Genomic DNA, 20676 nt, shown 5'->3' with positions numbered 1-20676 from the left:
TTTGGTGGACTGAGGGAGCACAGCTGCAATGAGGGAGAAGGCATGCCTGGAGAGCCATCCCAGTGCACCTTTCTCATGCAAAGAATGCTCTGTGCAGCCTGCCAAATTTGATTGGTGTGCTGAAATGAGTGTGAATCCAGCTTGTAAGGCGTCTAAGCAACTTGCAAGTTGCTCACAGCAATGTGAGGTGGGATTTTTTTTCGAAAGCAAAAATTGTCCATTGCTTGTTTTTTCTATGGGAAAGTATCCATTTCATAAGTTCATTACCAACAATGTATGGGTGCCAGTTTCAAAGGCAATATTAGCCAAGCTTGACAGTTTTTAAATTGTAGTTTTATGTTTTTTGGGACATTATCCCTAGCAAACGATGCAAGTCAGCATATCATGCTCAGTTTGTTCAGGTTGCTAGACTGTGTTGTGAGTCAACCGTTTTCAGTATCTTTGTTTTTTCTTAAATTTAAACAACATAAGGGAAGTGTGCCTGCTAATGACTTTATTTTTTAAAGAAATACTCCAATTTTAAAATCTGTGTTTTCTACACAATATACATGTAAAGCATGTTAAGTGCTTCAATTTTCACATCCGATTAATTTAGGTTCAATACTTTTTAATTGGGACAAAAAATGGATATATTTCCATATATATATATATCCAAAATAATGGATATATATATTTTGTTTACTAAATACAAATAAACATGCTAGATTGAATCACCCTCTAGGGGATGAGAATAATTTCTGATGCAAAATCACCTTATGCAAATCTGAGGTTTCCGATTCAAAATTTTATGGGAAATCCGCATCACTAGTTGCCCACTTGTGGTGTCAGTAGATGAAGGGAGCAAAGATTAAAGACGATGCGTAAAAGATGCGTATGTCTGGGAGACGAAGGGGAAGAAACGATGAAGAGCCTTGTGCTATGGTCAGCTGCTGTAAATTAAGCTAGAAAGGGGCAGGGAGCCAATGCAGAGAGAGAAAGTCAAGCTCTTAACAGTGTTGCTCAAGGCAGTTTCTTTTGAAGGATATAATATGACTCAGGCTTTGCCATGCGCTGTTCCAAAACCAGCTGCCTGCTTCTGTGCCCTGAGCTCAATGCAAAGTTGCAGCCTTAAGGGCTGTTTTTCTTGCTTAATGCTCTCTTGCATACCCAAATGTTTTGCAAATTGTGGAAGTCTTGGACACTGGCAGCTTGCAAAACGAGTACACACCTTTCCGTTCACTATCTCCTCCACTCTCTCCAAATATTTATAAGAGAAAGGACTCTCTCTCCCCGCCCCGCTCCATCTTTGTTCCTATCCTTGTGATCATGGACAGGTGTACCATGTACACCAGGGGTCAGCAAACTTTTTCAGCAGGGGGCCGGTCCGCTGTCCGTCATACCTTGTGGGTGGCTGGACTATATTGGGGGGGGGTGAACGAATTCCTATGCCCCACAAATAACCCAGAGATGCATTTTAAATAAAAAGACACATTCTACTCATTTAAAAACACGCTGATTCCCAGACTGTCTGCAGGTCAGATTTAGAATGTGATTGGGCTGAATCTGGCCCCCGGGCCTTAGTTTGCCTACCCATGATGTACACAATTTCAGTAAATTTAGTTAGGGAATAATAGACATCAGATGTACAACAGTTACATTTCAAGTAATACTGCTGGTGATACTTGGAGGCGCTGTTTTTGAGGAGGCTCTCCCTTAAAGGAGAGGCAGCTTGCCACTAATTGTCGTTGATTGTGTCTGACATTATTCTCTTATCTCTCATGGTGCAACATGCAGCGCACCAACTTATTACTGCTGCTAATTATTGTCCTTCTGTGGTGGAAAGAACAGGTCTTGAGGCTAACAGTTGCCTTTCTTTGGTCTAGATAAAAGCTACCTTGCAGCACCACTGTTCTAATAATAAGTTCAGTTAGGGGAAGAGCAGATTAGAACTCATAGCAATGATTCATCAACTCCTCTTGCTGTAAATCTTCTTACTGGGTTATTACGGCAATTGGATGTTCAGCCAGCTTAAGCTGGTTTAATGACTTCCATTAGTTCGGTTTGCATCACTGTTTATATGTAGCTCTCTCTTCCATAAAGAAACAAGCTAAAGTGTTCATTTTTCATGATAAGTGATTAAAAATTAAGTATTTAGAATATAGATAATAGTACCAATTCTGGTTTTGGATGAGTGTGAAAAATATATTTGGTGCAATGAAATCCTTCATTGAGCCAACTTGTGCTGAAGTGTGCAGAGCAGACTCTTAAGATCCAGTGTGGTGTAGTGGTTAAGAGCAGTAGTCTCATAATCTGGGGAACCGGGTTCGTGTCTTTGCTCCTCCACATGCAGCTGCTGGGTGACCTTGGGCCAGTCACACTTCTCTGAAGTCTCTCAGCCCCACTCACCTCACAGAGTGTTTGTTGTGGGGGAGGAAGGGAAAGGAGAATGTTAGCCACTATGAGACTCCTTCGAGTAGTGATAAAGCGGGATATCAAATCCAAACTCCTCCTCTTCTTAATTTACACAGATTTTTTCACAAGGTAGAATATACAATTGCAAATTACCAAACGGAAGAATTGAGGAGCTTGAAAGCTGGCACATTTATTTCACCAGCAGTGGCTTTTTTCAGTGATATTTGCCCCTTATTCCCGCTCTAACATCCATCTGCAAATTAGTTCTGTAGAAAGTGACATAGTTTAGAAAGCTTCCTATGATAAAACTTGCAAGGGTTTGTCTTTAGTGGCTGAGTTCAGGCTTTTTTGGCCTCCAAATATCTTTCCTCTCTGCACAGAATCCTACACACCTAATTTAGTGAATCAAGGCTGAACCTAAGGTGGAAGGCACAATGGCCAACTTGCTGTGAAGAAAGGCCTAAGAATTGCCTGTCTCTTTAAATATGACAATATATCAAGCACGTTAATCTATCTTCCCCTCTTACTTAGCAACCTCCCTCTCGTGTTTCAAGCCTTCTCCAGCTATGCAGACTTGGTTGTCAGCCAGGGGTAAATAGGGAACCTTTCCCTGTTTTCGCCACTTCCACTTTCCTGGATTGCTGAAATTGCCAGGAAATTTCCACACACAGAGGCTAAACTGTCTAAACTCTGCCTCTGTAGATGTGTACCCTTTGTCACGGGCTCATGCTTTCACAGAAGGGTCCACCTCCAGTCAGCCTCTCCCCTGGTTCTATAGGGTTAAAAATGAGGACTATTCCCCGTGTATTTATCATTTGCCGAATGTCATGGGCGTGTTGCACTTCACATTCACCTTCCAAAATTCCACACAACCTGAAGCACCAAATTCTGCAAGGTCATGTCCTTGGAATAAAATCATTAGGCCAGTGGAATCTAGGCCAACAACATTGTTTAGTCTCAAAAGAAGTCTCCACAGTGAGTCAGGCCGAGACCATAATAAGACATTTTTTAAATTTGCAAATTATTAAACTAGTATATAAGGAAAGGGACTTGCAGGGAAGGAACGGGTGCCTTTATGAAGTTTCTGGTGGGAGAGTGGGTGCACCCAATCCGTGGAGTTCCAGAGGGGGTGGTCTGTTGTTGGTGGTTGTTTTTTGGTAGAAAATGCATTTACTTCTTTAAGCTTATACCTGCAGTTTTGAAGCCCAGAATATCCTTTTGAAAGTGAAAGCTGGTATTCTCAATAATCTAATGCAGCAATTGCTGGTGAGGGAAGCCTTGCTATTTGTCCGTAGAGAGCTGGGATGGGGAACCTCTGATCCACAGAACTAATTGGGCCTGCCAAACCTCCCCATTTGGTCCGCAGGTCCACTGCAGTCAACCCACACCCACCTGCGCTACATCCGATTTCATACAGCACGTCGGGTGTGGGGCAGGTGAAGACCCTACCTAAGCCAAAGGGGAGAGTTTCAGGGGATGCCAGCCTGCAAATCCCTGTGCAAATGTTACACAGACCTCTTTCCTGCATGCATTGACAAAGAGGCGACATGGCACCTGTTGCTGCAGGCCAGGCAACCACAACAATTGACAATTTCATAAGCCTTATTTGGCTTGTTACCTTCCTCTGCGTGTTGCTGCCGTTGCCTTCCTCTTGGTTGTGTGCAAGTTCCTTATCCAGGCAGCAGGACTGTGGTGATTAAAAAACAAGAAGTAAGCTTTAACCTGTGGAGGACCTATTCCAAAGTGAGGAGCAGCAGAGAGGTACCTTGTGCAGGTGCAGTGAGCAGCTGCTCATGGCAAAGCAACACACCTCTTCTATGTTTCTTTGATCACTAGAGCCTTTCCCTGGCCTGGCACTGGTAGAGCCCAATTGGCAGAGGGAGTCGGAGGAGGGTAAGTCGCCGGGGTGCATGACTTCAGGGTGCGAAAAGTACTGAGCCACCTTATTTATCCTTGATGTGCCTGTCTGCACTGTGTGGCTGCCCCACTCCTTTTCAGGCCTGAGGGTTGCTTCTTTAACAAGCGATCTTAACAAAGCTGTGTCAGTCTAACAGCCTAACAAGCTGCCAAGGTAGCATGACAAAAGTAGAGGGACCTTGACTGCCATAAAGAACAAAAGGAGGGAACGACCTTGACGCTGGCCCATTTGAGGCATGAGAAGCAGATGGTAAGATCAGCCCTTCGCCAGCAGAGGGCATGGCAGTTATGTCACAGGAGAGCATCAGCTGCCTCAAGCATGTCTGTGTCTTTCTGTTCCCATGGAAGTGATGGGTGTTCAGCCATATTCCTCTCCGCTTTTGAGTGGGGAGTGCAGGAGAGCTCAAGAATTGCCAGACAGGGTCATGCCAGTGAGCCTGCCAGCTCAGCACCCTGTCATCCTGAGAACCACCACGGACATTCGCAAGGGAAGAGGGCACCTGCATCTCACAACATGCCCCAAGTGAGGATTCTTGGAATAGAACAGACTCTCCACCAAGGAAGGTGTTGCTCCTCAAGACACCCAGAACCAGCATGGCTAATCAGGCCTAAGGGGAGGGAGTCTGGTCTTTAGTTCAAGGCCTATGTGTGGAAGCCCATCCCTGCTGAGACAACTTTATTGAAACTCATTTATAAGCCACTTCTCCCTATGTGAACCACCTTGAGAACTTTTTGTTTAAAAGTGGTATAAATAAATAATAACTGACAGTTGCTATAGGGTAGGTTGCAGTCAGGGCAGATTACAAATGGGGCATACTGATGATAATCCATCTCATTAATTTCCAGCATCTCATACTCATGTACGTGAACTATATATAGCACTTTAGAGTGTTCAAAGTGATTCACATACATGTTTTCCATAACCCTCATAACTGTCCTGCACAGTGTTAGCCAGTATTGCTTTTTCCTGTGCTACAGACCTGAGGTTGAGAGATAATGGCTTACCTAGGACCACCTGGTCACTTCATGGCTGAGGTGAACTGTGAACCGCTTAATTGACTCACAGCTTGTGCTTAAGTTACTGTATTCCACCAGCTCCTAATACAATGCTGTAACACACTGTTTTTCAATACTGAGAATGTACCTTTGGCTGCAATGGCTTGTTGCCACTGTTGAATATTCTCCACATTTTCATGTGACCTGTTTAAGAAGAGTTTTGATAGCTGTCTTCCTGCCATCCTGCGTGGCAACGATTTCTGTGTTGCTTATGATGCCGTAGGAGTGCTGCAAACTTACACTCTGTTACTAACTCTGCTTCAAGTCCTGGACTCTCACATTCATGAGCTAACAGGTCACTCTGGCACTTTGCCCTTCTGGATCAGCAAGTGAGAGACTGACATCTCCATTAACCCTTTTGTTTCCTAGACCTGCTGCTGGACTGGAAGCAGAATGCTCATGAAATCATTGTGAAGCTGAACTTGGGCGGCGGAGTCCTGAAGGGAGAGGAAGTGGATACATCTTTCACAGACACCAGTTGTGTTGTCAAGTTACCAGGTGTGTGATGCAGACATTCTTTCTTTTCCCTCTAGCTCTTAGTTGGCTGGGCATCTCTCTCTCTTTCTGTTTGCTCCTTTTCTTTTGCTCTTGGTGAACAGTAGCAGCAGTTTCCCTCTTTAAAGCAAAACTCCAAACTGGGAGGGGAAGAACCAATGAACAAGAATAGCAGCCTACTTGTCCTTAGTCTATACATGCAGGGACTTGAGGCTTCAGCCCTACCAGGAGTCAGAAGACCATAGCCTCTGTTTATGGGTAAAAGAGTAACTGAAAATTGGGCATTTGAGGAATCCTGAGGTTAACAAGCAAGCAATCTGCCAAGAGAACCATTTGAGCACCTCCAGGAAGGGACATTGGGTCCTTCTCTTGGGGGACATTATCTGGTTCATAGCTTGATGATGAGTAAAGGTAACTGGTGCCTAGAATAATGTATCCTTCCTGCAGTTCATGATGGAGGAACTGAGGAAGGAACCCTGCATGGTGGCTAGAAGGACTACTTCCTTGCAGGGTGGGGTCAATGGGAACAGTTTAGGGATTTTTTTGTTTTTGTTTTGTAACGCTTTGGGCTTCATTTAGCATCTGCTTCAGCACTGAATGCCAGTCTTTAAAACCCCTAGCCCCCAAGCTTGAGGGCTTCTTAGTGGAATAACTGTTTGTGATAGCAAATTAAGGGGAATGAGTTTTCTTCCCACAGAGGCCCAAGAAGTGGCAGATAAAGATTCAACAGGAAACTTACGTTGTTCTGATTGTGCAGTGGAGAGCAAAATGTGGCATTTATTGTTGGATCCAGCAGTTTGTATAGGATCCTGCGAGACTTGTGTTGTTGTTTTTTTTAAAAAAATCTTATGTCCCAGAGCTGCAGAAACAGGCCTAAAAACATGGTTGTTAAGTATTTTTGTTGTGTGTGTTTTGTAAATGCTCAACACACAGTGAGCAGTAAAAGTCTGGGTCAAGAGATGCCAGCTCTCGGAATAGATTTCACTTGGCATAGTTATTTGCTGTTCTCTATGGCTCTCAGCTCGCTTCTTCAGGCTTGACCGTGAGTCCCAGCCCTTCTTTTTCCATCCCTTGCAAAAAAAAAAAAAAGTACAACATAAGTCTTTTTAAAAAATGATACTGTGTGAAACATTATTCACCCCAATGCAAAATGTTGTAGAACTGTAAATATTTAAAAAACAAAAAACCCTTTTCTCATGAGACTAGCACAGCACTATCCTGGTTAAGTCAGCACAGGTGTGCTTCTGTTTTCATCCAGTTGTGGCTTGGCAAAAACATTGTGAACCTCACGCTACATCAGACCATCTAGCCCAGGCATAGGCAAACTCTGGCCCTCCAGATGTTTTGGGACTACAACTCCCAACCTCCCTAGCTAACAGGACCAGTGGTCAGGGATGATGAGAATTGTAGTCCTAAACATCTGGAGGGCCGGAGTTTGCCTATGCCTGATCTAGCCCAATACTGTCTTGTGATGAGTAGCAGTGGCTTCCCAAGGTTTTGGACAGAGGCTATTCCTGATCTCTTGAGGGGCATTCACTAGAGAAGTCAGAGGTTGCACCTAGGACCTTCTGCCTTCAATGCACTATTCGCTGTTGCCTCTCTGTTGTCTTATTGGTGGGGGGAGTGGGGAGTGAACTGCAGCCGAAAGACTGTTGTATGTGCCCTATCTCCACCCCCACCCTTAGATGGCCGTGAGTGGAACTGCCAGTTATTTGCGGAGATTGAGAGCTCCTGCAGCAAAGTCCAGTACAAGAAGGGCAATATCCTACAGCTGGTGCTACAAAAGAAGATCCCGTTGCACACTTGGGCTTCACTTTTGGTAAGATTCTGCCTTATTCTGAACGTGCAGGTGGGGTTTTGTTCCGTAGCTCAGCCTTTTCTGAAACCAGCAAGGATGGGTAGAATGAGAGCCGGACTACCTTTTCATAGAATCTTAGAGTTGGAATCTTAGGGTTGGCTCGGCAGTGATACACTCCAGGGAGCCGAAACACCTGCTGTGACTCTGGGCAAACAGTCCCCAACCTGTTACCCATGGCCAGCCTAAATCTGTTTCCTGTAAGCAAAGGGGCCACATTTATTATTATTTTTATTACTTACCAAACACATTTATTACCTGCCCTTTACCAAAGGTTCTAGGTGGCTTACCTCATAATACAACAGTAAGATACATACATACATAATGTATCACTAAAACAGTACAGCTGGTAAAATCCTTAACAGTAATCAAACATTTCCAAAAGTGTGGCCAAAACCTTGTGCCTTGGTGTGTCTTCTTAATACCTGCAAAGCTGGGGCTAGGTGCGCATCCAGAGGCAGGGAGTTCCACAGTTGCATGTCCGTTCCTGTGGCACCAAGCAGGGGATCCCCATTGCCACCCTCTGGACGTGCCTCTGTAGGTAGAAGTGGAACCACTGCAACACAGTGCCTCCAGCTCCTGACCCTTGGAGTCAGTCCTAAAGAATACCATGGTCAAAAGAGACCAAGCGGTAAAGAAAAATTAACCGTTGCACCCGCACCCCAAACACTTTTCTAACAACCAGGGTGACTAATGCCATTTCAGTCCCAATCCCAGGCCTTAAACCAGACTGAAATGGCTCTAGGTAACCCATTTCTCCCAAGCATGCCTGCAAGTTGAATCTCCCCACCCCTTTTGAGCAACTGGCCCCCAAAGGGGGATATTTTCAACTGGGCAATAGCTATTCAATACTTAAGGAACTAGGGAGCTCCTCTTAAAGTGGCAGTGGTATACCTCCTCCTTAAGGGCAACAGACGCATCCATGCATTCCTCCCTGGCTAGCTTTTATAAGCTATTACAGGGAAGGTGGAGAGAATAGCAGATCACTCAAACCCTTACAAGCACCCTGCCCCCATCATTGGGCTGCCGTAATTGAAATTGATCTGATACAATTGGACCAGGCAACACTCAGGACACCACCTCAGGATTTGCTCTGTGGTGTCCTGTTCTGTTTAAATCTGAGTGATGTTATCCTCAGAGCGCCTTTTCAAAAATGTCACAGCAGGCTTCCAATAACTCAAAACAACTACAAGCCCCCCATTAATGGAATTGATCCAGCATGCAAAAAGCAGATCAAGTGTATGTCTGGCTGCATCCATTAAGCTCAGTCTGAAAGGAGCCTGCTCCTCTCCCTAACTCAATATAGTAATTTTTAGCCTTTAAAAAAAATTGTTCCAGAAACGCTGCAAGGATGGCTCAAGGGAGCAAACGAAGAGGCCTGCATGTAAGGAGAATGGCAAGGAAAAATCCCCTCCTGTGGTGGAGGTGCCTGAGGAGCCCCAGCCTGACAGCACAGCGGAGCCATCCAGGGGCAAACGGGAGCCCTCCAACCCAAAGCGAGGCTCTGGGAGGAACGAGGCTGCAGGAGGCAAGAGCCCAGCCAGTCCGGCACTGCCAGCTGGCCCTAGTGCCAAAAGGGCAGTGGGTGTCAAAACTAGCCTGTCCGAGGAGGAAGGAAACAGCTGCAGCCTGGGGAGCACAGGACTCAGTGGGAAAGCCGGCAACCTAAGAAATGACAAGGGAGCCCAAGGCGATGCCCCACCAGACCTAAAGGTGAGAAGCGGGGAGAGAGGGGTGTGCATGGCTCAAGGCTGGAAGCGGCTGCTTTTTTGCCGTTGAGCCCTATGGCAATGGGAACAGGCTGCACCCTTCCTCCCATCAAATGACTTGTCAGTCCAAGAAAGGGCAGACTTGGCTCTGTGGTCTGTCCCTGTGGAGAGGAGACTCTGGGATGCTCATCAGAAATGCAGGTGTGCCGTCCTTGCTTCCACTTGTAGACACATTACTGGAATTCTTCCTCGCTTATTCCCAAGGGCCTTGTTCTAAAATTCACTGCGTGGTCAAAACATAGATGCAGGTACACATGTCTAGAGTTCAGAACATAGAACTCCAAGATACAAGGCTAAGGTGTTTTGTCAACATGTGATACGGCCCCCTGACTCTTCCTTTGTGGGCACTGTTTGTGTGGCCAATGCCATGTCCCTGGAAAACAGGTCGGCGCGGCCTGCTCAACTGTCCGACCTAGGTTCAGACACCCACCTCCCTGGAGTAGGGAAGCACTAGCTGAAGGCAGAGTGGAGGCCAAATCAGATGGGCCATCCAATGGCATTGGGGTGGTGCTTCTTCCCAGCAAACCACTTGGCCCCTCTCCCTGCCATGCAGCTGAATACTCTCAAGACTGCTTGGCCCCTCTCCAGCGTCAGGCTCCAAGTCCTTCTTCCTCCCTATCAGACCAGTCCTGCCAAGATGTCTCCATGGAGTTCGTGACACGTGGCCCCCAGTTTTGTGGCTTGCTATCTTCCTCACTTTTGAGAACAGGGATTTCACCTGAGCCTTCCAAGTTTTAACAGCTTTCCCACCCAAGAGGCTCACTTGTCCTGTTGCTGAAGGGGCTTGAAATGACCAAGTTTGCCTGTAGGTAAACTGAGCTGGTGCTTTCTCTTTCTCACCCTTTCTGATTGCTACAGTTACTAGATTAAGATGCAGTATTCCCTTGCTGTAGTGCAAGAGCTGTGGTGCAGCAATGGTTACGAGTACTGAACTGCATCCTACTGTGCAGAAAGCCGTTTCCAGGTGTTTAATGAAGCAAAAGGGCAGAAAACGAATGAATGCATTCGTTCCTAGCATCATATTATTGTTATTACTATTACTATTATTACCGTATTGGCCCGAATATAAGCAGCACTTTTTTTTCCAAATTCCGATCCGGAAAAGATGAAAGTGCGGTTTATATTTGTGACCTTTTGATATTGCTGCTGAAACAGCTGCCCAGGAGGGCCATCGGGAGTGTGGGACAACGGCACGCTGCCCACTCACGACTCCCAAGCCTCCCCCAAGCTGTCAAAACGAAGGGGGAAGGCTGCTGGCAAAGTAGCATGGCTCCCCCACCCCCCAGAAGCAGCCTGGGAGCGTGGGGCAACGGCACACAGCCTGCCCACCACTCCCAAGCCTCCCCTGGCGCTGGTTTGGTGAGGTAGTGCCGGGAAGCCATAGTGTCGGAAGCAGGTGTGCAGTGCGCTCAGAACCGGGCATTGCCCACCCCTCATTCAGGGTGGTAGAGCCAGGAGGCGGGCCATACCCACAAATAAGCATTGAATTTTAAAGGTGTGGTTTATTTGCGGGTGCGTCTTATATTCGGGCCAATACGGTACTATTTTATACCCCTGACGGGATTCAAATGAGAGTTAAGGTATGGCTATGCCCTAGGAAGGGACGCGGGTGGCGCTGTGGGTGAAACCACAGAGCCTAGGGCTTGCCAATCAGAAGGTCAGCGGTTCGAATGCCCGTGACGGGGTGAGCTCCCGTTGTTCTGTCCCTGCTCCTGCCAACCTAGCAGTTCGAAAGCACGTCAAAGTGCAAGTAGATAAATAGGTACCGCTCCAGCAGGAAGGTAAATGGCGTTTCCGTGCGCTGCTCTGGTTCCCCACATGACCCGGAAGCTGTACGCCGGCTCCCTCAGCCAATAAAGCGAGATGAGCGCCGCAACCCCAGAGTCATCCGCGACTGGACCTAATGGTCAGGGGTCCCTTTACCTTTACCTTTATGCCCTAGGAATGGCAGTCTTCACTAAAGGCAGTGTCCATTTCCTTGAATTTGTTTAGTTCTTCTATGCTACTTGCCTCAGCGCTGCTTTTGGTGGTATGAAGAGTCTCCCAGTTCAACTGTATCTCGTGTTCCTTAGCATGTTGCAAAGGTGTCCTTGGCACCTCCCTTAAGAATTGCAGTCCACCCCTCAGGTGCCTGTTGCACACTAGTGATATTCACCCATAGGGGCTCCATGGACTACAGCTGCAATCTTTGTTCTTTTCTATTAGTCATACGTCACATAATTTTATAGGAAAAGGTTGCTGTGGCATGCCTCGGGTTACATGCTTTGCAGTGGCTATCGCTGCATCTGATTGTGCCTTCTCTTCTCCCTACATTGCCAGGCTGACAACTTGGAGAGGGTGTCGGTGCCTGTGGAAACGCAGCTGCCTCCAGTCTCTGCAGACTCATTGCCCTGCCAGCTTCGGCCCTGCCCAGAGAAGAGGGCTCCACAGCCAGCCAGTTCCTCTGAGGCTCCACAGGGGCCAGAAGTAGCTTCTGCCTTCAGCGAAGGCCTCTCCTCCTCTCCGCCATCCAGGGACACTGAGAAAGGAGGCTGGTCCGAGGACAGCGATGCCCTTGAGGCTGTTGCTAATGGTGAGGGAGGGGATGGGGTTCCTGCATGCTCACCCATTTAAGAAATGGTTTGAATTGGTCTATGAAGTAGCAGTGAGACCTACCTTTTGTAGAGTGGCTGGGGAAACCTAGCCAGATGGCCAGAGTATAAATAATAAAATTGTTGTTGTTGTTGTTAGGCAAGAGCTGGTTGTGGACAAGCGCTCTGTTTATATATATGTATGTAATATATATATTATATATATGTAATTTTTATTGATTTCCCCCCCCCATAACAAATATGCAATGTCAGTAACATTCGACAAGGGCTATGTTTTGTACTGTTCACATCAGAATCGGGTGGAGAATTCAGCATCCTGAAAAGCTCTGTTTTTATTTTTAAAACAAGATGTTAGCCTAGGTTTGAAATTGTTCGGGCAGCAAGAAAGGCCATGGCTGGGAATGCCTCTGCCTGAGATTTACTGTTGGTCACAGTGGACAACACCAGCCTAGATGGACTTGTAATCCAGCTTGGTATATGATCTGTCCACCGGGCATTGTGTAGCCAATCACAGAATTTGATAGAGGAGTGGAACAGTGTAATTGTTCGCAATGGCAAGGGAGACGTGGGTCTTGTGCTCTGCATAGCTCTTTGCTGCTCTTTGTGATTGGCAGAAGCCGTAACAATTTATGTAAATTTGGATAAGGTATATTAAGTTGCATAATTTAATTTTTGGACGCCGAATTTTAACGTTTCAAGTGCACGCTGCTCCAGTGCATTCTGCAGACTAATGTCAGGTTGATCTATTTCCAACTCCTCCTACCTGAGCCCAAGAGACAAACCCTATTTGAGAATTTAGGTCACATGCTGGGCTCTCTAGCTCCCCGGTCGCATTTCTCTGGCTTGCTATTGCTGAGGATGGTGCAGAGGCGCTATTCAGAACCCCTCTGTTACTGTCATTATTGTCATTGCCTTTGCTTTCCCCCCCTCCCAGAACCAGAGCCCACAGTGAATCTGACGTTCGTGAAGAACGACTCGTATGAGAAAGGGAACGATTCTATGGTGGTGCACGTTTATGTGAAGGAGATTCACAAGGAGATGTCCAGGGTGCTTTTTCGGGAGCAGGACTTCACACTATTGTTCCAGACGAGGTATGGCGACTCCTGGCTCAGAGGCCAAGTGGTTTTCCTTCCCAGAACTGGACTTTGCCAGGAAGCTGGGATTGACAGTGGGGAAGGGATGGCTCCTGTCTGTCTCTTTTGCCTGAGCTTCTTTCTCTCTTTGCAGTGATGTCAACTTCCTGCGACTGCATCCAGATTGTGGCTCTCATACAGTATTCAGGTGGCAAGTGAAACTCAGGTATAAGCCTTTCCTTCTCTACACTAATGGTCTAGACAGTGTTTCTGTTGCTCCTCCCCACCTGCACATCCAGCACCAATCTGACACAGCTCTTCTCCCTTCTGAATTAAGGTCTATGAATTAGTATATTAGAAATCAATGTATATTACTTTACACTGGGGGCCCAGGCCTGGGACACTGGATAAAAGAGGTGCTCAGGTATCTCTTCCCTTCATAGTGACGATATTGAAGATTTTTAAAAATTGGGTTCTTTGTCGTCGGTTGCTATGGCTTTGTTTTGCTAATACACCCCACCAATCAGACATAACACAGCCTAGCTGTCCCTGCATCATAATCTAAATAAGCCTCCTACCCACTTTTTTGCTCTGTGGCACAAGAAGCAACCTTTGTATTGATCACACACTGCCGGACAGCCCAGTCTAAAGCGTGTGAACTTGTGCAAGCTGGATTGCTACTTCCCGCTTTCACTTCTGCGCTGGAGAAGTGGGTACACTCTCCCGTCCCCTCTTTCCTTACTGTGCCACGTGGACACAACAGTGCCAGTAGCCTGAGCCCAATTTGCCAGAAATTGTAATAAGGTGGGCAACCTTTAGCGTGGGGTCCCTTTTGGAGAAGGTTTCCCCCCTCCTCCCACCTTCCTATGTAATGGGATGAGCACAGTACTTTGGAAGTTACGCTCTTCTGTGATGCCCAGACATCCTTAGGTTAGGTCTACGCCTCCTGTTCTCTGATCCCTGGTTGGGTTGCCTTGTTTTGCAGGAACCTCATAGAGCCAGACCAGTGTACGTACAACTTCACCCCCGCTCGCATCGACATCTGCTTGAAGAAGCGGCACAGCCAGCGCTGGGGGGGCCTCGAGGCTCCTGCCGCACGAGGTCTGCACCTTGACTTTTGTGAGCTCGCCTTGTTGGGATTCTTGAGGTTTGGCAAGGATGCTGGGGCTTCAGCGTCAGATGTTCTTATTAGTATTACTGTTTGTGAACTGCCTTGTGATTGTAAACCATTGTCTATGATCCTCTGATGAAGGGAGTTATAGAAATGGTATGAAATGAATGCGGTTGTTGGCTGGGGATGTTGAGATCATCAGTTACTTGGGGAGAGGACCAGCTCTAGATGGCGGGTGTGAATGAGGATGGATGCTCTGGTGTCTGCTTGGAATCCAGAACAGTTTCTTTTTAAGAAAGGAAGGGCAGCCGGGCTCACTGCACAGCAACCGTCCTGGCGCTGGCGCAGTGAAGAGCACGCCGCTCACCTCTCAGTGCACATGTGCTGCTAACCACAAGCCCACTTTTCCCCCTTTTTAAGGTGCAGTGGGTGGTGCGAAGGTTGCCATGCCAACAGGCCCTACTCCCCTGGATAAAAGCCAACCTGGAAGTAACCAGCACCCGCTGTCCACTAAGGAGGAGGCACGAGTGGGAGAGAAGGAGAAGCCGCGAGCAGAGGAGAGCAGCCTGGACGGCGTAGCCGCTCGGACGGTGACGGAGCATGTGCCAGTCAAGCAGGAACCACTCGTCCCCTCGGTGAGAACTCCTGGCCTGAGTGAGGAGCTGCAACAAAATGTTGCTTGTGGGTGGGACAATGTGTTCCTGCTGTTTGGATGGAAATAGCCCCATGGCTGTTTTTTCTATTTGGTGCCTGAAGGTGGAGATTTGGCTGGCTGTTAGCCAGCTGAATCTGCACCTTCCAGACCTTCTCCTTTCCAGCATAAGAGGAGCCATTCAGAGAAGGGCCGTTTCCTGCACTGCCTCTGAACCAGGGGGAGTGCGAGGAAATTTCCTGACCTTGCATCAAGTTGTGGCAGAGAGCTTGTCACCAGCAAAGCACGCTCTAACACACACACACACACACACACACACACAAACACACCCTCTACCTACCTGCCTCTTCCCCTTCCTAGCCAGGAGGGGTATGGGAAAAGTCAAACTTCTGAAGATGGAGGTAGTGCTGGAACTAAGGCTGTTAATAACTTCCTTGGACATGTGAATGCACATGTGAGCAGTCATGGGGGGGGGGAACAGGGGTGGAAGGAATGTTGCCATCAATGTTCTGCGCTTCTGCAAATCTCAGGGTTCCCCTAAATGTCAGGGTGCCTTCATGATTTGCATAGTTGTTGCTGTTTTGGATACATAAGGAGCGGCATTCAGAGAATGTGTGTGCTTTTAGCATGTGGGAAGTGCACTGGGTGACATTAGTTAAAGGAAAATCAGAAGTAATGCAGAATATGCACTTAGGAATTGCTGGGCTGGGTCCTGCATCTTATCTCAGCAGTTGTGTTCTGACAGTGGGCAGGTAAAATCCATTGGGGAAGTTTCTACAGAAAAACAACAGAGGGCGGTACCTCCAGCAGCAGGTAATTGGGGGTATGCAACTGATAAGGCTGTGGTTCTTGCTGTCCATGCCAGTGAACAAAGAGCATCTATGCGATCTTCTAATTAGGGTGGATTAGCCATTTTGGGGGAATTGCTCTTTGTATGAATAATAAATGATTTTTTTAAAAGTTAAATGTGAGCAAGGCCTGGGTTTCTGTGCCTGAGAGAGGAGGGGGAAAGTGGGGTGGTGACCACAGAAATCCAGCATGCAGAGCCTGGAAACTCCGGGCAAGACAGAGAGCCTGGCAACCAATGGAAGCTGCCTCCTTGACTGTGTTAGCATCTTCCCCTCCAGCCCAAGCCAACATGCATGGTCCCACCCATGACTCACAGCCCCGTCAGCAGCGAAAGCGTGGAGGAAGAGGAGGAGGAGGAGGACAAGAAGGTCTGCCTGCCGGGTTTCACGGGGCTGGTGAACCTGGGCAACACCTGCTTCATGAACAGTGTTATCCAGTCTCTCTCCAACACCCGGGAGTTGCGGGACTTCTTTCATGGTAAGCTGTATCTCAGAGTGGGACCAGGGCTGGACCTGTCTCTGTGCGTGCCATGGTTGGCCTTCACCTTCCATCACTTTTTCTCTCTCTTTCACTTACACCCCCTGTAGATCACTCCTTCGAGTCCGAAATCAACTACAATAATCCCCTGGGAACTGGGGGGCGCCTGGCTATCGGCTTTGCTGTGCTGCTGAGGGCGCTTTGGAAAGGCACACACCATGCCTTCCAGCCCTCCAAGCTGAAGGTGAGGTATCCCTGCAGAAGCATATACAGGCTGAGAGGATGAGCAGGCCAAGTGGGCAGCAGGAGGCCATGTGTTTGTGTGTGTCCACGCATGCCTATGTAGTTGAGGCAGGTTCCCAGTGCTTGCGACCAAGAAGCTGCTTAGGGTTGGGCTGTGCAGTTTGTAGCAAGCTTGATTCTCAGGGAGCTGCTTGGGGTCGTTAGGGGGCAGGGAACAGCTTTAATCCCCTTCCAATAGTTTCCACTAGAGCGTCACTAGCATGAGTTTGACCAAACTGTGGGAGGCAGTGGAAGACAGGAGTGCCTGGTGTGCTCTGGTCCATGGGGTCACGAAGGGTCGGACACGACTAAACAACAACAACAACAAGAGTGTCACTTGCTTTCTTCCATGTGTATTTATAGTTACTGTATGCTCCAAGCAAAGTGCTGTTCTGGGGAGCACTGTTGGCAGTGAAAGCAAAATTTTTCTGCTGTCCCTGTTACAGAGTGGGCCAGTGCTCCCCAGGGGGGATCCTTCATGGGTTGCAGTGCAGTGTATAAAACTACACACACACACACACACACACACACACACACAATCCCTTCATGGGTTGCAGTGTATAAAAACTACACACACACATACACACCCTGTATGTTGGAATAAAGGGCATTTTATTACTTGGAAGCTTAATAATGATAAATTATGCAAGCCCAAACCATTTTTGTGCCTTCTGGCTGGAAATGATTTTGGATCGCTAGATGCCACCAGCAACCATTTAGATTCTCAAGCAGAAAGCCTCTGGGCTTTAGGAAACTTTAATCCGGACTGTGCACACTTCTGAAGCTACTTGTCCTGGTAGTTACTGTTTTTCCATATAGCTCTTGAGCCCATTCACCTCTCACTTGGCACTTTCCCCTCTTTCCAGTCCTGAGAGGACAAGGGGAGCACCATTTGCTGAGAACTGCAAGTGGGGAGAGTGCCGCCGTCCTCAGGTTTTGCTTGTGGGCTTCCCTTGGGCACCTGGTTGGCACTGTGAGAAGATTGTATCTGATGCTAGTAGACTCATTGAAGTCAATAGACATGACTGATTGACTTAGGTTCATTAATTTTACTGGGTCTCTTCTGAGCAGAGCTTAGCTGGATACGACCCAGGATGCTGGACTAGATGGCCGTTTGCTCTGATCAGGCAGAACGTTCGTTCCAATCATGCTGTACAGGCATCTGGCTGTTCATGACGCTCCTTTCTTCCTGCAGGCGATTGTGGCCAGCAAGGCCAGCCAGTTTACAGGCTATGCTCAACACGATGCCCAGGAATTCATGGCTTTTCTGCTGGATGGGCTCCATGAGGACCTGAACCGCATTCACAGCAAGCCCTACACTGAAACGGTAGATTCAGATGGACGACCTGATGAGGCAAGTCTTTATATATACACGTATATAATATATACAATGGTCCAATGGAAGTTGGGAGGCCTTGGCTAGGCTGAGCCTGAAGGACCTTTGCTCACCCCTGCTTTTGTTCCCTCACTGCTATTTACTTGTTTTTGACTGCTAGATTGTTGCTGAAGAGGCCTGGAAACGGCACAAGATGAGGAACGACTCCTTCATCGTGGACCTGTTCCAGGGCCAGTACAAGTCCAAGCTAGTGTGCCCTGTCTGTTCAAAGGTAGCGTGCCAACTCTTTGGGTTTCCTGGTTGCTTCGCAGCTCTGAGCCTGCTGCGGGGCAACATGGCCTGCATCTAAAGTTGCTTTTCCTCCACTAGCTTGGCGGGAGGTGGTATTTACTCATTTTACAGTGATTATTCACTAGCTTGGACCATATCCTCCACTCCACGGTCCATGTGTCCTGCCGTCAAGGACTTTGCTGATCCTTTGGTACTGACACCTTTACCAGGCTGCCTCCTTCCTTTGGTTGCTGCCCTCTGACCCCAGACTCGCCATTTCTGTATCTCTAGGGTTTGCCAGTGCCTCCAGCACTATGCATTATGTTGCTGATTGACTGTCAAATCCTATTACTTGCAGGTGTCCATCACGTTTGATCCCTTCCTCTATTTGCCAGTCCCCCTACCCCAAAAGCAGAAAGTGCTGACGGTCTATTACTTTGCCAAGGAACCACACAAGAAACCTGTTAAGGTAAGAGCAGCAGCATCCCAGCTGCCCAGGATGAATCTTTTATCTTGTGCTTTAAATGCCTTCAGAATAGTGTCTATGTCACGAGCGGCCTTGAGCTTTAGAGATTTCTGAAACTCAGCGGGACATACCAGCAGGAATAACATCTGCTTTGAGAGGCAAAGCAATATGTGTCAGGGGCAGGTTACACGTGCTTCAACTCAAAATATGTCTAAATTGCACACCACGGGTACAACTTTGATTGGTTGGCTAATCCAATGAGGTAAACCTGGTGCAGTTCAGGAATTACATTGTCAAAGGAGTAAATGTTAATGAGACCAGGGATTGTGGGGGAAGACTGGCAGGGATACACAGCCTGATATACCCACCCCAGCACATGTTTTCTTCCAACAGTTCCTGGTGAGCATCAGCAAGGAGAATTCCACTGCTATGGAGGTGCTAGACTCTGTGTCCCATAGCGTGCGAGTGACTCCTGATAACCTGCGCCTGGCTGAGGTAGGCATGGTCCGGCTGATTTCTTGTGTCTAAATGCTGCTAAAGTTGTGGTTCTAAGGATTCCTAGCAGCAGTGAGGCTTGTTCACTAAATGGAAACTTCTTGGCATTCAGATCACCTCTGGAGCTTTTTCTTTCTGTGGATGCCATGCCCTTTTCACAACACAAGGCTTGGCTGATCTCCCCTGGCTGTGGCTGCCCAGGTACCAGGGAGCCACTATGTGTACAGGAGACCTAGTGACCTGGCAGCCAAGGTTTTTGGCAGAAAATTTCCAATCAATATGCAAAATTTGGCTCTGCTTCTTGCCTTTGCTCTCGCGTCTGGCCACTTCATTGGGATCCCATACCTGCAACCTCCAGAATTTCATTTGAGTGTCATCAACACAGAACCCTACCTCTCACTAGGCTGTGCATGATGTATTATATGTGTGGGTGTGTGCACGCACACCCCCACACCCATCCACATCTCAGTAGTTGTGGCATGCATTACACTCAGTAGTTGTGGCATGCACACATATTTCTTGCTTAAAAATAAGAAGGCTGACCACAGAGCAAATGGTGCTGCACTCAAGACTTAATCTGTACTAGGTCCCACCAGGAATAAACTCTGGAGTGTCTACCAAGGAAAAGACCTGGACCAAAATCCTGTTTGTTGGATGGAGCAAGGGGGGCGGGAATTGTAATGAGCATATGGAGACAGTGATGGTCTATCCACACCCCGTTCCTCCCATATGCTTACAGTTAGGCAATTAGACTAAACTGGATCCTTGCAGCATATGTATCTACTGTTGCATGAACCTAGTTGGAAATACCTCCCGCTTCTTAAAAAAGTGCTGCAAATTCATCTCCTTTTTCCTCCTCCTCTTCCTCCTACCAGCAAGTTCTCAATTCTCCCTACGCCCCAAATCTAAGACTGTATTATTGTTCCAGGCTAAGCTAGGACTCTAAAGACTCAACCTAGAGAGTCCCTCCTATTCTGTTCACACACAAAGAATCTGGTTCCTCCCCTGCCACCTCCCTATTTTGCAGCACTATGTCTGTCTGTCTGTCTGTCTCGCCACCCCACTCCGTCCTCATCCTGACACAGTGCTGTTCTAATGAGGCTTTACTGCCACTAGCACAAACCTATATAGTAATAATGAACATTTTCCAGGTGGATCCTTGTGTAGCCAGAATAGCACCATGTGTGAGTGTAGAAACATGTGCATGGTATCAGCAGAGTTGGAGGAATTTTACTGAAATGGGGAGGGGAGGACTTTAGGGTGTGCACTCAGAACTGCCCTGAGGATTTGGCATTCCCAGTGGGCATGACAAGGCTGTTCAGCTGTTGGAGGAAAAGGGGAAACTGGAGGAAGATGAGAAAATTGAGTATCCTGATTGGCCAGCTGGAAATCCAGAACAGGTGCACCATTCATCACATCATTTTGTTGCAGCATTTGTTGCATACCCTGCTTGTTCAGTATTTGATTTATTTATTGGATCCAGGCCAAGCTTATCGTGGACAGTCCACATGCCCCGGGAAGCTCAGAAGCAGAGCAAATTGCTTTCCCCCTGGTTAACGCTCTGCCCCACACCCCAACCCAAGCACCTGGT

At 47.6% G+C, this 20676-nt stretch overlaps 1 protein-coding gene across 10 annotated transcripts in view; it reads left to right on the top strand.

The window, feature by feature from the left end:
- The window catches only part of USP19 (ubiquitin specific peptidase 19), a 40938-nt gene that overhangs the window by 6764 nt on the left and 13498 nt on the right, over positions 1-20676 (top strand). For 5 of the 10 annotated variants that reach the window (XM_081901341.1, XM_081901342.1, XM_081901340.1 and 2 more), the window contains exons 3-17: positions 4228-4284; positions 5734-5862; positions 7545-7678; positions 9053-9427; positions 11803-12055; positions 13009-13165; positions 13302-13373; positions 14133-14266; positions 14679-14893; positions 16038-16236; positions 16347-16480; positions 17714-17872; positions 18015-18125; positions 18483-18593; positions 18984-19085. In XM_081901341.1, coding sequence (XP_081757467.1) covers positions 4228-4284; positions 5734-5862; positions 7545-7678; positions 9053-9427; positions 11803-12055; positions 13009-13165; positions 13302-13373; positions 14133-14266; positions 14679-14893; positions 16038-16236; positions 16347-16480; positions 17714-17872; positions 18015-18125; positions 18483-18593; positions 18984-19085 — 2342 coding nt within the window. The remainder of the gene's footprint in view (positions 1-4227; positions 4285-5733; positions 5863-7544; positions 7679-9052; positions 9428-11802; positions 12056-13008; positions 13166-13301; positions 13374-14132; positions 14267-14678; positions 14894-16037; positions 16237-16346; positions 16481-17713; positions 17873-18014; positions 18126-18482; positions 18594-18983; positions 19086-20676) is intronic. The other 5 variants (XM_081901347.1, XM_081901346.1, XM_081901345.1 and 2 more) reach the window with 5 other exon arrangements.

Source organism: Podarcis melisellensis (genome assembly GCF_964234715.1).
Source record: "Podarcis melisellensis genome assembly, chromosome: 2".
Classification (NCBI taxonomy): Eukaryota; Metazoa; Chordata; class Lepidosauria; order Squamata; family Lacertidae; genus Podarcis; species Podarcis melisellensis.
The sequence above is the reverse complement of the archived record's forward strand: the minus strand, read 5'-3'. Positions and strand labels throughout refer to the sequence as shown.